This window comes from Oncorhynchus kisutch, linkage group LG18 (assembly GCF_002021735.2).
Source record: "Oncorhynchus kisutch isolate 150728-3 linkage group LG18, Okis_V2, whole genome shotgun sequence".
NCBI lineage: Eukaryota > Metazoa > Chordata > Actinopteri > Salmoniformes > Salmonidae > Oncorhynchus > Oncorhynchus kisutch.
The window spans coordinates 49,464,896-49,479,115 of NC_034191.2; the positions used below are offsets into that span (position 1 = coordinate 49,464,896).

The 14,220-nt window shown below is 42.9% G+C and overlaps 1 protein-coding gene across 1 annotated transcript in view; it reads left to right on the forward strand.

Annotated features, from left to right (window-relative positions):
- LOC109908785 (tyrosine-protein kinase Yes) overlaps window positions 1–14,220 on the forward strand; it is a 53,861-nt gene that overhangs the window by 17,145 nt on the left and 22,496 nt on the right. Inside the window, exons 2-6 of the mRNA XM_020507480.2 lie at window positions 8,101–8,385; window positions 10,253–10,352; window positions 10,831–10,929; window positions 12,018–12,121; window positions 12,448–12,597. Of these exons, the coding sequence (XP_020363069.1) occupies window positions 8,109–8,385; window positions 10,253–10,352; window positions 10,831–10,929; window positions 12,018–12,121; window positions 12,448–12,597 (730 nt within the window). The 5' untranslated portion in view covers window positions 8,101–8,108. The remainder of the gene's footprint in view (window positions 1–8,100; window positions 8,386–10,252; window positions 10,353–10,830; window positions 10,930–12,017; window positions 12,122–12,447; window positions 12,598–14,220) is intronic.

Genomic DNA, 14,220 nt, shown 5'->3' on the forward strand with positions numbered 1-14,220 from the left:
CTGTTATAGGTTATATGCTCAGGGCAACAGGATGCTGTCAGTAATTAGAACATGTTACTAAATTTAGCTCCAAATCAACAAACATATTGGCAGTTTTGTTTAGTATTTTTGGCTCTGTAATGCACGAATAATGAGAGCCTCTATGCATTTTAGATCCTTGGAATTGATGGTTACTAAGACTTAAGACTCCTTTGTGACTTTGGATTCATGGGAAATCATTTGATTACATGACTAATGCCCCTTAGGTTACATTGTGGACTCGCTCTTTGTTCATAGGGATCTGGGGATGGCTAATATGGGTACCATTTCTCAGCGTGCGGATTCCTTCAACCTTGCTTAGAACTGTCTCGTTCTCCAAACAATGTTATAACCTTTAAAGAATAGTTATACTACAATTTAAATCCGTAACAATATCCATGTTGCATCTCCACTATTTATGTAATCTCAGTCAAACCCAATCTAATCTCAGTCAAACCTGCGTGCTGGAGTTGGGGGGCTTTAAAGACATTGAGGGAGAAAGAGAGTGGACACAGTGGTCTGGTCAGACTTAAAGGAACCTTTTTCCTAGACGTGTAGGCCGAGATCGTTCAACTCTAGACCAATAATCTTAAAGGCATGTAAACATGTAGGTAGGCTTGGGTGGTATACCTTATACAGTTGGAAAGTTGGAAGTTTACACACACTTAGGTTGGAGTCATTAACTAGTTTTTCCAACCACTCCACAAATTTCTTTTTAACAAACTATAGTTTTGGCAAATTGGTTAGGACATCTACTTTGTGACGCAATACATTTTTTCCAACAGTTGTTTACAGATTATTTCACTTATAATTCACTGTATCACAATTCCAGTTGGTTAGAAGTTTACATACACTAAGTTGCTTGTGCCTTTAAATAACTTTGAAAATTCCAGAAAATGAGGTCATGGTCAGAAGCTTCTGATAGGCTAATAGACATAATTTGTGTCAATTGGAGGTGTACCTGTGGATGTATTTCAAGGCCTACCTTCACACTCAGTGCCTCTTTGCTTGACATCATGGGAAAATCAAAAGAAATCAGCCAAGACCTCAGAAAAAAAATTGTAGACCACCACAAGTCTGGTTCATCCTTGGGAGCAATTTCCAAACGCCTGAAGGTACCACGTTCATCTGTACAAACAATAGTACACAAGTATAAACACCATGGGACCACGCAGCTGTCATACCACTCAGGAAGGAGACTTGTTCTGTCTCCTAGAGATGAGCATACTTTGGTGCGAAAAGTGGGTCAAAATTCACCCAATTTATTGTGGGAAGCTTGTGGAAGACTACCAGAAAACTTTGACCCAAGTTAAGCAATTTAAAAGCAATGCTACCAAATACTAATTCAGTGTATGTAAACTTCTGACCCACTGGGAATGTGATGAAAGAAATAAGAGCAGAAACAAATCATTCTCTCTAATATTATTCTGACATTTCACATTCTTCAAATAAAGTGGTGATCCTAACTGACCCAAGACAGGGAATTGTTACTAGGATTAAATGTCAGGAATTGTGAAAAACTGAGTTTAAATGTGTTTGGCTAAGGTGTATGTAAACATCCGACTTCAACTGTATATCGTATACCCGGGTATTATGAAATAGCTACGGGATGATTTTGTCAATACTGTTGAAACTATTTCTTCGAATTTTTTCAATACATTCTAATATTTGTAGCTATTTTTTTTAAAAGTAAATACCTGCTGTCAACTTGTGCAATATGTTAGAAGATTAAGCACCTGTCACATTATTTTACATTATGAAGCTTATGTAGTTCCCCAGAACAGTTGATCCAGTCATGTGTCTGTTTTGTAAATAGCACAATGGGAGAAAGCAGGAGCAGGTGATTCCAGCTGTGTATCGACAGGGGTCGTGTTTTATATTGAAAGTAGAGTGTTTTTCTTTTCGTCAATAAACTGATCAGGGACTTGCAACTATAGTTTTCCTTCAGATAAATTACATTAGTGCAACACATTCGTCAAAAAATAGCGACGATGCATGGCCGTCATATTTATAATGTTAAGGCCTATCATAGGAAGAATGTAGCCAGCTACATTTCCTAATGTTTTGCTTAAAGTTAATCTTGCATTTTACCAGAGAAAAATAGGCTGGCTCCACCGAGAAAAGTACTGGAGAAAAGTAGCTAAACATCAGGCTCTGTCTTCTGATAGAATGCCCTTTTAGTGAATTCTCCAAGTTTAGAAGTGCAACTGAAGCACAAAATTAGTGCAATGCCGAGCAGAAATTACAATAAGATCCGTGTTTACAAACATAGCAAGATATTTCTTATGAGTTTTATATTTTTGTCCTGCATGAAAAACGCATAATTCTGTGTTAAACTTAGGGCTCATGTTAACTTGCCATCTAAGTAAGAATTATTAAAGTGATGGGGCATCATATTGTGCTAGCGTTTGAGAAGTCAAAGCCTTTTGGTTGAGTTAGTTTTACAGCTGCCACTGCTATCTTGATTTCCTTGCGTTGTTTCTCCTCTCTGTTCTTTGGTCTCCTCCCCACCCCCCCTTCTCCGAGCAGAGCAGGCAGGCCCGTTGCCCTAGTGACTCCAGACTCCACACAGACACAGTGTGTAGACATGCTGCTGGAGAGCCAATACGGCATTTGTCAAAACTTTGTTCATTCGCACAATGTCTCTCGTTCACATTCGCTTGTAAATGTCATTAGCTCCTACACATATATGTATAACTTTATACGCTGGATTGCCTGTCTGCAATTTGTTTATTTTAGTTTGCGTTCGTTATAATATAGGGCCCTATGAAATCCGCGTAACTTTTTTCAGAGTTCCGTTTAATTGTTTTCCCAAATTCATTTTTTTCCGTTTCATTTTTCTGAATTCTGTGTTTTACAATTTATGCTAATTTAAGCATCAGAAAGAGTGTCTAATAATGTGAATGAATAAAAAGTGAACCATTTAATAAGATATAACGGTACAGTTGTAATGATGCAACACATTGCACTATTTTTTTTAATCAAGGCAAGTGCTTCAATACAGAGTTCTAATAAGTGTTTCATTAAAAATGGAAAAAAGTAAGGCAAGAATCTAGGCAACAATGCAGCAAACTTCTCCTCTGTTTCCAGCTGGCCGAGGATGTTTGCGACGGCCTGGGATGATGACTTTTCTGCCAACAAAAACTCTCTGCACAGATGAACATGCTCTGCGTGGTACTTCACTGCCCCAAACTAGCTATTCCATCTGGAGCTCACTGCTTCAGGAGGGAGCCTTGTTCTGCACAAACCCCTTCATAATGAGGAAGCTCACCCATCTTCTCTTTCTGGCAGGGTTCTTGAAGAAGACAGATCTCATCCATGTCACAAGTGATGCAACTTCAGAGAAGTATTTTTAGTGCTGCCAGGTCTCACCCACCAGATTAAATGACATGGCAGAGACCGGTTACATGGACACTTGGGCATCACTCCTTTCAGAACCTCCTTGTATGCCTTCTGGCAGTAGGAGGCATTATCTGTGACCACTACCCAGGTGTCATTCAGGTTCAGATCGTTGCTGTGGAGGGAGGCTAGTATAGCTTGGGAAAACTTTGAGTAACACAATATAGATACAGCGATAGTTAGCTAGATGGAGAGGCAGTGAGTTCAATTCGCATTGCAGAATGTAAATGTAGGCTATTGCAACGGTATATTAATAGGCTGTTAACTCACCAATGACGATGTTTAGAACGCTGGAATCCCTTGCATCTGTTGTCTCGTCAACAACCACCGGAAACTTATTCCCACGGATCTTCTGTAAATGGCAGTCATGTGTTGGTCGAACACACTGGGCAGGTGCGTTTGACGGAGGCTGCTCTCATTTCCGGGCACCGCTCCTCCCTATTTGCAATGCTTCACTAGAAACGGCCGTAGCTTTCTTAGCTTTCCTAAGGGGATGTCAGACTCGGCGCAACACAGCCACAAAGTCCTGAATAAATCCTCGTCTTGAATCTGCTGATGCGCTTGCACTAGTAATGGTCGTTTGAAGAGGCATGCTCTGGCTAACATGGTGTTTTTCCTTGTTCTTCACATGGGCTTTAGACTTTAAGTGGTCATCATACATATTTTTACAGGTCCAATCAATAGTATGTTGACAGAATTTATTGCCTGACTGATACCCGTTTGGGTATTGCGCTTCTCTGAATTTAGGGGTCAGGGAAGATTTTTTAAATTATTATTTTTAGTTTTTTGAAAACTTGGCCCTCCCAGACGGCCGCTTCGACATGTTTCTCAAAGAGACAGCCAAATTATGAGGTGACGTAAGGGTCCCACACACGACCGACCCCCCCCCCCCCTCAAAACACCCCAATCAAAAACTAAATTGTTTCTCTAAGCCTACTCGTCTGTAATTTTACAATTATGAAATAATTTGTTACTACAATAATTAGGCCCAACTTTGATTAAAAAAAATTATATATATTTCAGCCAAATCATGTAATATTCTGCAATATTCCACGTTTTAAAGTTGAATCCATTTTTATAACCAAATTCTGCGATTCCGTCCGCATTTTCCGCATCGCAGAAAACATAGGGCACTAATAATATTTAGCTAGTGGCCTCCATGGAAATTCGCAATTACTTGGTAATAGACGCCCAATTATTTGCAATAGACTCCCAATGGGCTTTTCTTTGTGTTTTTGACTGAGATAATCATTATCATCAGCATAGTCTCTACACTATGATCAATGAAGAGTAGATGACATTGCAGCGCATTCCTATCTCATCTCGCCTTGTTTTATTTCTCCCCCCTCTCTGAGGAGATTGTGCTTGGTGTTGAAGACGACCAAGCATGATGTGGGCTAAACCCATCATGTCATTATGTGTGTGGGTTGCTTTAACTGTGGCCTGTACTGATAGCGGGTTAGCTGTGAGCTGATGAAGGCTGTCAGCCAAAGCCTGCCCAGCCACTACGGATCACGCCATCACAGCCAAGAGTGTCGTTAAGCTCCACCGGGACAGAAACCATCAGATCACTGGTAGCCTGAGGACGTTATCCTTCTTGAGGACTTAATGTTATTGGATCACAGGAAGGATCGATGCAGACAGGTGGCACAAGGAGAATAATTAACTGTGGAAAATGAAGCGAGTGCTATAGTGGAAGTAGTCGGAGAACAATAAAAAGCTAGGGAAGTAGTTGGGCCTACCATTTAAGCCCTCGTGCCCTCATCTGTTCTTCAGATAGTTCCCTCCCCCACCCTCTTTCAGCCTACGTCCACCACACCAGGTCTGTACATATATGGAAGCAGGTTGTTATGTTTCTCTCATCATCCTCACAGCCAGCGCAAAGCCTCCCTCCTCATAATCCTTCATTCAGTTGGCCAGGGGATTCTCTCTCTCAACAGATTCTTCCCTGCGCTGACAGTCCCCCATGTGAGAGGGTTTGGCACAAAATCCCAGCCCACTCTCTGTGTATCTTTGGCACACGCGCATGCACACATAAATACGGTCTTAAAAAAAATGTATATCTCTACATTCAGAGCAAATCTCTACCGCTCTCTTTGCCAGGCAATGTTATTCTGCTCCGATTATCTGCATTTGTGTATCGGAGGGGGGCTATGGGGATTAGCGTATGGGCGAAAGCATGACATGAGATGAAGAACAATCACTTGTAACACTGCACTAGGCATCTTCAAGGCTATGTGAACCTGCTGCTGTGTCCATTTACTTAGGATGGGAGAAGAGTTTCACTTGGGCCATGGGTTAGGGAAGGGGCTTTTTAAAACGGCTCGTTCCCCTCCTCCGCTGTCTGTTGATACAAATGCGCCAGAGGAACAGGTGTGTATGTGTGTCTACGCAGTCGGGTGCAGCCTGAATGCGCACGGCCTTTCCAGCTTTACGTGTGTGTCACCCAGACTAATCCAGTCTGTTTTCTCAGCGAGCTAGAGCTCATTCACTATATGACTGTGTTTGACTCACTGTGACGTAAGGGGGGCGAAGTTGGCGAATGGTTGACTGTGTCTCCCTTAGAAGAATGTTGCACCAGATGGTCTCTTGAGTTTTTTTTATACAGATGTTGTAATGGCATTGATGCAGGCTGGAGCCTTGAGACTGGGATGTAAAGGCCTGGAACTGTGGCGTGGCAAGTTAAGTGACCTGTCTCTGGACCACTTCTTTCTGATGGTAAAGTTCAAACCAACCACAGTCAACCAACCCAACCATTTCTACCCACCAGGAGCCCAGCAGTTAAAAGGGAGGGTGGGTTAGACTCCTTTTTAAAGGGAGGGCTGGTTCTGTAGTTACGTGGCTGATAGAATTCCTTGGCCTCCGAGCTGAACATCTGTGATTAGATTCATATGGACCAAGGCTTTTAATTATTATTATATATATATATATTTTACAAATCTGTGTTCACTTAATATAGTTTGGTCAGATAATTAGTATTGGCAACCAAGTATTGTGATAATATCGTAAAGTGAGATCCTTGGCAATTCTCAGCCATACTCTTAAATCAGTTTTATAGAGAACTACCGACACGTAATTCAAACCATAGCATGCAATTTATTCAGTGTACTTGGAAGTTCTGCTACTGACAAACTCTGAACTTCTGCCATTCCCTTTTTATTTATTTTATTTTACCTTTATTTAACCAACCAGTTAAGAACAAACTCTGCCTAGGAACAGTGGGTTAACTGCGTGTTCTTCTAGGCCAGTGTTTCGCAATCGTGGGCGTGCAAAATTCTGGCAACTTTCCCAAAAATCACAGGATTTCCAGAAATCCTAGTTGGAATATTCCTGGGATGTTGCTAACTGACAGGTCGCTCAGATAGTCAGTCACACTAATTTAGTCAGCTCTCAAGAGTAAATAAAAGTCCTCCTTCAAAGTAAGGAATTAATCATAGCTTGTTTGCCAGAAAGCTCCCGATTTTGAAAGACAGCTACCCACCTCAGGGTAGAGAAAACGATAGCGAATCCTGGCTGTAACCCTCTGACTAGAGCAGCTGTTTCCGAGATCAGTCAAAACATCTGGAGCCTGCTATAGGAGCGTGTCTGATGGCAACCGTATTTACTAGGCCTTCTCTTCACAAAGGAATGCCTTGACATAACACTGGCCAATTCTGTTGGATGGAAGAATGACAACAATGCAGATGGGGAAGACGCCAGTGTAGATGTGTTGTAGCTTTTTGGACATATGGTTTCACGTAAGAGTTACTGGTGGTTAAGGCGACGTGCCGATTCGCCAACCGTCTCTTGAATTATGTACTCGCACACGCTATTGCATGGATGTAGCAATGGTGGAAACTCCCTCCTGCCAATGCTTACACCATTCCTATGCTTTTAAATCCATGACAGGGAGTGTGCAAGTGCACACTTCAGAAGAAGGATGGAGAATTGGGGCAATACCTAATGTACATGGAGTTTTTAATGGCTAGTGGCCATGTTTTGCAACACTTATTGTGATGTTTGACCCACAAAATAAGTAGAACATTTTTATTCTGGGGGGGAAAACATGCTTTTAAATCCTTTTCTCAGAATTCTCACCATTTTGCCTCATCAGCACTGCATTTCAGATGCTGTCAATTTGGAATTCATATGTAATAAACGTCTCCTTAAATCCTACAGGTATACAACACAACAGCCCTCAACCCCTTTATAAAATGTCTTTGCATGTATTTTCTTGCGTTGGCTACACTAGACTAGTGCTGTCTCACAGTCGTATGTGTGTGCTTGATCCCGGTCATGTGTTTGATTATGACCATGTAACATGCGTTAGGACGCTCTACAACCAAATCATTTTTAGATCAGATTTAGGATTTTTGTCCCCAGATTAATAGAGCATCATGGGCTTGTGGCTTAAGCCATAAAATGACAAACAAATGGTTTATGACAAAACATTTTAATAGACGTAGAGTCGTCTAGGTTGCAGGATGGCTACAGAGGTAGTCATCTCATTGTTAAAGGCATCCTCCTAACCAGTCCATATGTTGTAATCCTTAATCATTTTTTTACCTCTTCGCTTTCATCGTTGATTCGACTGATGAAGGGCCACCCCTGCACACTCAGCCTATCACGTATATGCCGAGGGTGACACAGTGAATACTGTCCTGAAACTATGCTCTAACTAAGTGTGTGTGTGTTTCCCTCCAGACGTCACCATGGGCTGCATCAAGAGTAAAGAAGACAAGGGTCCCACCATGAAGTACCGGCCGGACAATGCTTCGGCCTCGGACGTCATCGCCCCCCACGTGGGCCCCTACGGGCCCGACCCCACCCAGCTGCAGCAGAACCAGCCACCTTCCTCTGGACCCGCCACAGGCTTCAACCCCCACGCTATCACCCCCTTCGGAGGAGCCTCCATCATGACCCCCTTCGGAGGGGCATCCACCTCCTTCTCCGGTGCTCTCCCCGGTGCATTCCCCGGTGCCGTATCAGGTGAAACTCGCCTACTATCCACATAATCCTAGATGTAGATCTTCAAGCATAGCCTACCTCGAATTTTCGTGCGAATTACCCATTGACATTTTAGACTTGCCCTACTATTTACAGAATTCGAACTTGAGACCTTAAGGCGGGTAGCACCCCCCCCCCCCCCGAGTGTCGGTGCAATCACGTGTTGACATCAATGGATGATTTGTACGATGCGTTTGTGTGCATGTATCTTTCGAGTGTGGGTTTCTTTTCGTACCCGTATGGCTTTCTACCATAACAACAATGCTATATAAACCCTCTAAGGTGTGCCATATGAGACTGCTATGGTTCCTTCACAAGGGCCCATATACTTATTTTCCAACAGAATAGTTGGTGACCTGACAACTCAATATCCGGAGTCGCTCGAAAAAACCACCTGCCATTGTGTTCCAGCCAATACAAATCCAACGGACTATCGTCATCTCCCTCTAGATGTCCTTCAGTCACGTTGTACACAGGTGCCATTGGCAACAACAACAACAAAATCAGCAACGATTGAAAGAGACATCTTTTTATAGGTCTACGGTCCCAGTGAGCAGGGAGACGAGATTGAGCCCTCCTGTATAGGTGGGATTAGGTTTGTAATCCCCCCCCTCCCTGTTGTGTTATCTGGTTTCGGGGTGGTGGCGGGGCTCCATGGCACGTTATGGAGTTCCTCTACCAGTTAATGGGATTAGTGTTGGCAGCTTTGTGTTGTTCAGCGTTGGTTTAGATGAACATGTGCTCCCTGTGAGGTGTGTCATAGGCTATGTCCGAAATGGCACCCTTATGGGCCCTGGTCAAAAGTAGTGCACTAACAATATATAGGGAGCAGGGTGCCGTTTGGGACGTAGCCGTAGATGGTTATCCACACAATCTGCCTACCTATCTAATCTCTGTCCAGCAAGCAGAATGGCTTACATTGTGTTCTGTATTGACATTACAGCTGTGAGATTAGATGACCTGTGCTATGCTATTATTCATGCTTTGTAATTGTTAGATTGGCACCGAGCTGACGTAAGCATTTCCCCTACGACGCTAAACAAACAACAACCTTGCCGGATGATGAAATCCACTCCCGTCAGAGCAACCAATTTAGTATCCACCCCCCTGACAAATTAATACTTGACATGAATGACAGTATTTCCCTTTACCCTTCCCAATATATCCATTGCAGACCTGGGATTAAATACTAGAGTGCCAGATGTGCAGTTTTCAACAATTATATTGATTCCATTGCACCAGGAAAGCTCAATTATGCCCAGCTTAAGTATTTTCAAATAATTTCCAATAATATTTCAACCCAGGTCGGATCCAGGGCCAATGGCGTGTCTATGTTGCTTTCCTGACACGTGGCAGTTTGTTCATATTTTTATACACTGGACATTGCCATAGAGTAGAATTAACGTCGGGGAGAAAATCGACAGGGAGCGCGCAGGCTGGAGACCACGGATCTATTGCTCCCCTCCACTCACAACAGTGTCACACTACACATACCAGTCACGTACCACCGCTATGGAAACGGAACGCGCCGCTACAGATCTACGTTCTCTGACTGACCTCCCCGTGGTCCCGTTTATCTTTGCAGCAGAGTTTGTTTCTGTCAATGTCACTGGATGTTGACAGTACCAATCTTGGCACAAATGTCACCAGGTATTTATAGAAAGTCTTTGTGTCTTTAGTAGGCTGTTAGTAGCTGTCAGAATGCCGTCATATTCAGACTTTTTCACCATCTGTATTGGTTCTCCACCAAAATGAGTCAACAAATGTATATACTGTCCATGAATTTCACTTGTGCTTTTTTAACGTTTTGCTGAATGTTTTCTGTCTGTGTGTGTGTGTGTGTGTTCAGGTGGGGTTACGTTCTTCGTGGCCTTGTACGACTATGAAGCCAGAACTTCAGACGACCTGACGTTCAAAAAAGGGGACCGCTTCCAGATCATCAATAACACGTGAGTTCTTGTGGGCCCTGGCCAAAAGTAGGCCACTATATAGGGAATAGCATGCCATTTGGGATGCAGGCTCCCTCTTTGCACCTGTTCTATACAACTTTCTTCCTACATGTTAAATAAAGGTTAAATATTTTTTTAAACATGGATTAGAGTTTTGCTTTCACCCTCTGATCCTGTTTTTTTACACCCAGATCGCTGGAGTCTTTCATTTATTTAACTAAACCCCTTTAACACAGATGTGCCTTAGGTCATAAATAACTCTCTGCTCTAGAATGTAGCCTTGGTTGACTTTGCTCAATTCAAATATAATGCATTGCTGCGTGCCATAATATAGCTATAGAACACATGCATAAAAGACAGCATGTACAAGACATAACCAGACTTCCGTTACTAGGAACCGTGTGTGCTGGAGTGTGCAGACATAGTGACACTAGATCTGGATGATTATCTCTTTCGCTCTGTGTTTTTCCCCCTACAGAGAAGGGGACTGGTGGGAGGCGCGCTCCATCAACACAGGGAAGAAAGGATACATTCCCAGTAACTATGTGGCTCCAGCTGACTCCATCCAGGCTGAAGAGTAAGGCCCTTGTTTATCCTCTCACCTAACCTAACCTGATTAGGACCTTCCACTGACACAACAGCGCTATCCTAACCACAGCATCATGATCATGCGTCACATGCCTCTCACTGGAAGCCCATTCACATTTTTTAAATTTTATTTAACCAGGCTAGACAGTTATTTGCAATGACAGCCTCCTGGGGTACAGTGGGTTAACTGCCTTGTTCAGGGGCAGAATGACAGATTTTTACCTTGTCAGCTCGGCGATTCGATCCAGCAACCTTTCGGTTACTGACCCAATGCTCTAACTACTAGGCTACCTGCCGCCCCCAAACTAGAATAGCTCATAGCTTCTTCTGCTCTCCTGAGGCCATATGTATCAAGCGTCTCAGAATAGGAGTGCTGATCAGGTTCCTCCTGTCCATGTAATCTTATTCATAGCGATCTACAGATGTAGGATCTTAATTAGATCAAGACAACTTTCCTGCAATTTTCAATTTGTAGTGTATTTGATGTTTAAAAAGACTTCTGAAGTTTCCACATTGACATTTCAGACTTAATTTTCATAATGTATCAACCCCTACCAAAAAATGCTCATGAATTTAATCCACATGATAATTCGCATGACTTGTTGCTGCAGGATTAATTTCCTGCTGTAGAAAACGGTCTCAAATTTAAAACGGGTTCTAAATCAGCACTCCTACGCCTGAGACACTTGATCCATGTGTTCCCAGGGGGTTTCATCTACCATCTCGTGTTGGATATAAGCCTAGAGCTTTATGATCGTTTAGCAAGGAAATAGAATGTAATCCTGTTTGTTCGATGACCCCTGACGGACTCAAATAATTCTGTATTTCCTCTCATTGTGTATTTCAAGTTTGACTTTTCCAAACACGGAAATGATCCTTACGAGTATTGAGTCAAATAAAGTTAATAATAACATAAGCCGGTATTCATGTTAATGTGTGTCATCATAAGAATAGAATGATATGCTAGTTCTGGAGCGCAGTAAATACCTGGAATGGCTAGGGTTTCTCAAGGACAGATTTGGGAAAGGCTCATTTTTACAAAGGCTCAACTCATTCTAAGTCTGTGTTCTTCCTCAGGTGGTACTTTGGTAAAATGGGCCGTAAAGATGCCGAGCGGCTGCTGTTGAATCCAGGCAACAACCGAGGCACCTTCCTGGTGCGAGAAAGTGAAACCACTAAAGGTGACGATGATTAACGTGGAAAACGTGCATGGACTGCATCTCAAGTAACACGCTATTCCCCATGTAGTGCACTACTTTAGAGGGTTCATATTCATAAAGTGCCTCAGAATATGGGTGTGCTGATACAGGATCAGATTCTCCCCGCCCAGAATAATCTGATTCATTGTGATCTAAAAGGTGAAACTGATCTTAAATCAGCACTATATGGAGAATAGGGAGTCATTTAAGACATAGCCAGTGACACTCTCATTTACATGAATAGATAAAGCCTAGATCTTAATACTGTTGGTTGGATGGACGAAGAATCTGGTCATTGTCTCCTCCAGGTGCCTACTCCCTGTCCATACGAGACTGGGATGATGCCAAAGGTGACAATGTGAAACACTACAAGATCCGCAAACTTGACAACGGGGGTTACTACATCACCACACGCGCCCAGTTTGACACACTGCAGAAACTGGTCAAACACTACACAGGTAGGTCTTGTAGCTCTTTTTCATAGGATCTCTCTCTCTCTCTCTCTCTCTCTCTCTCTCTAAGCCACTCACTCACCTCTCTTCTCTAACACTCTCTTACAGACCTACAACCCTCCAAATGTAACCTTGCTGAGCGTGAGACACTCCTATTCATTTCAATGAAACCTGGGTGGAAGCAGCACGGCTCCGTGTGAGGCTTGCACTGCTCATCGTAAAATTACACTGGTTCTATTTTGAAGAGTATGATGTGCAGCTCACACACAAGAACACTTAATAAAGTGGCTTGCGTTCTGTTGCGTTCTGTTCACACAACTGTTTTTCCTGTTTTCCCAAGTGTAGCTCCCCAGTAACTTTCTCATTCACAGCTTCCCTCCCTTCTCCAAGAGCAGAGCAGTTGCTGATCTAAAATTCACTCTCTTTTGTCTGTGCTTCAGTAATACCTGGCTTACCTGTAATTGTCCCAGTGATTTCTCCAGCTAGAGGAATGGTACTCAGATTGAATATTTAATGGATACCTTCCTCAAGTGCTTCTCTTGCCGCTAAAGGAGAGAGGTTAAAGCGCTCTGGGAGACCCCACTTTACGGCTTGGTTTCAAAATGCACCAGAGAAGAGTAAATTATGTCCCAAATGGAACACTGTTCCCTACATAGTGCACTACCTTTGACCTTAGCCCTATGGGACCAGGCGAAACGTAATGCACTACAGTGGGGCAAAAAGTATTTAGTCAGCCACCAATTGTGCAAGTTCTCCCACTTAAAAAGATGAGAGAGGCCTGTAATTTTCATCATAGGTACACTTCAACTATGACAGACAAAATGAGAGAAAGAAATCCAGAAAATCACATTGTAGGATTTTTAATGAATTTATTTGCAAATTATGGTGGAAAATAAGTATTTGGTCAATAACAAAAGTGTACCTCAATACTTTGTTATATGCCCTTTGTTGGCAATGACAGAGGTCAAATGTTTTCTGTAAGTCTTCACAAGGTTTTCACACACTGTTGCTGGTATTTTGGCCCATTCCTCCATGTAGATCTCCTCTAGAGCAGTGATGTTTTGGGGCTGTTGCTGGGCAACACGGACTTTCAACTCCCTCCAGAGATTTTCTATGGGGTTGAGATCTGGAGACTGGCTAGGCCACTCCAGGACCTTGAAATGCTTCTTACGAAGCCACTCCTGCGTTGCCCGGGCGGTGTGTTTGGGATCATTGTCATGCTGAAAGACCCAGCCACGTTTCATCTTCAATGCCCTTGCTGATGGAAGGAGGTTTTCACTCAAAATCTCAAGATACATGGCCCCATTCATTCTTTACTTTACATGGATCAGTCGTCCTGGTCCCTTTGCAGAGAAACAGCCCCAAAGCATGATTTTCCCACCTCCATGCTTCACAGTAGGAATGGTGTTCTTTGGATGCAACTCAGCATTCTTTGTCCTCCAAACACGACGAGTTGAGTTTTTACCAAAAAGTTATATTTTGGTTTCATCTGACCATATGACATTCTCCCAATCTTCTTCTGGATCATCCAAATTCTCTCTAGCAAACTTCAGACGGGCCTGGACATGTACTGGCTTAAGCAGGGGGACACGTCTGGCACTGCAGGATTTGAGTCCCTGGCGACGTAGT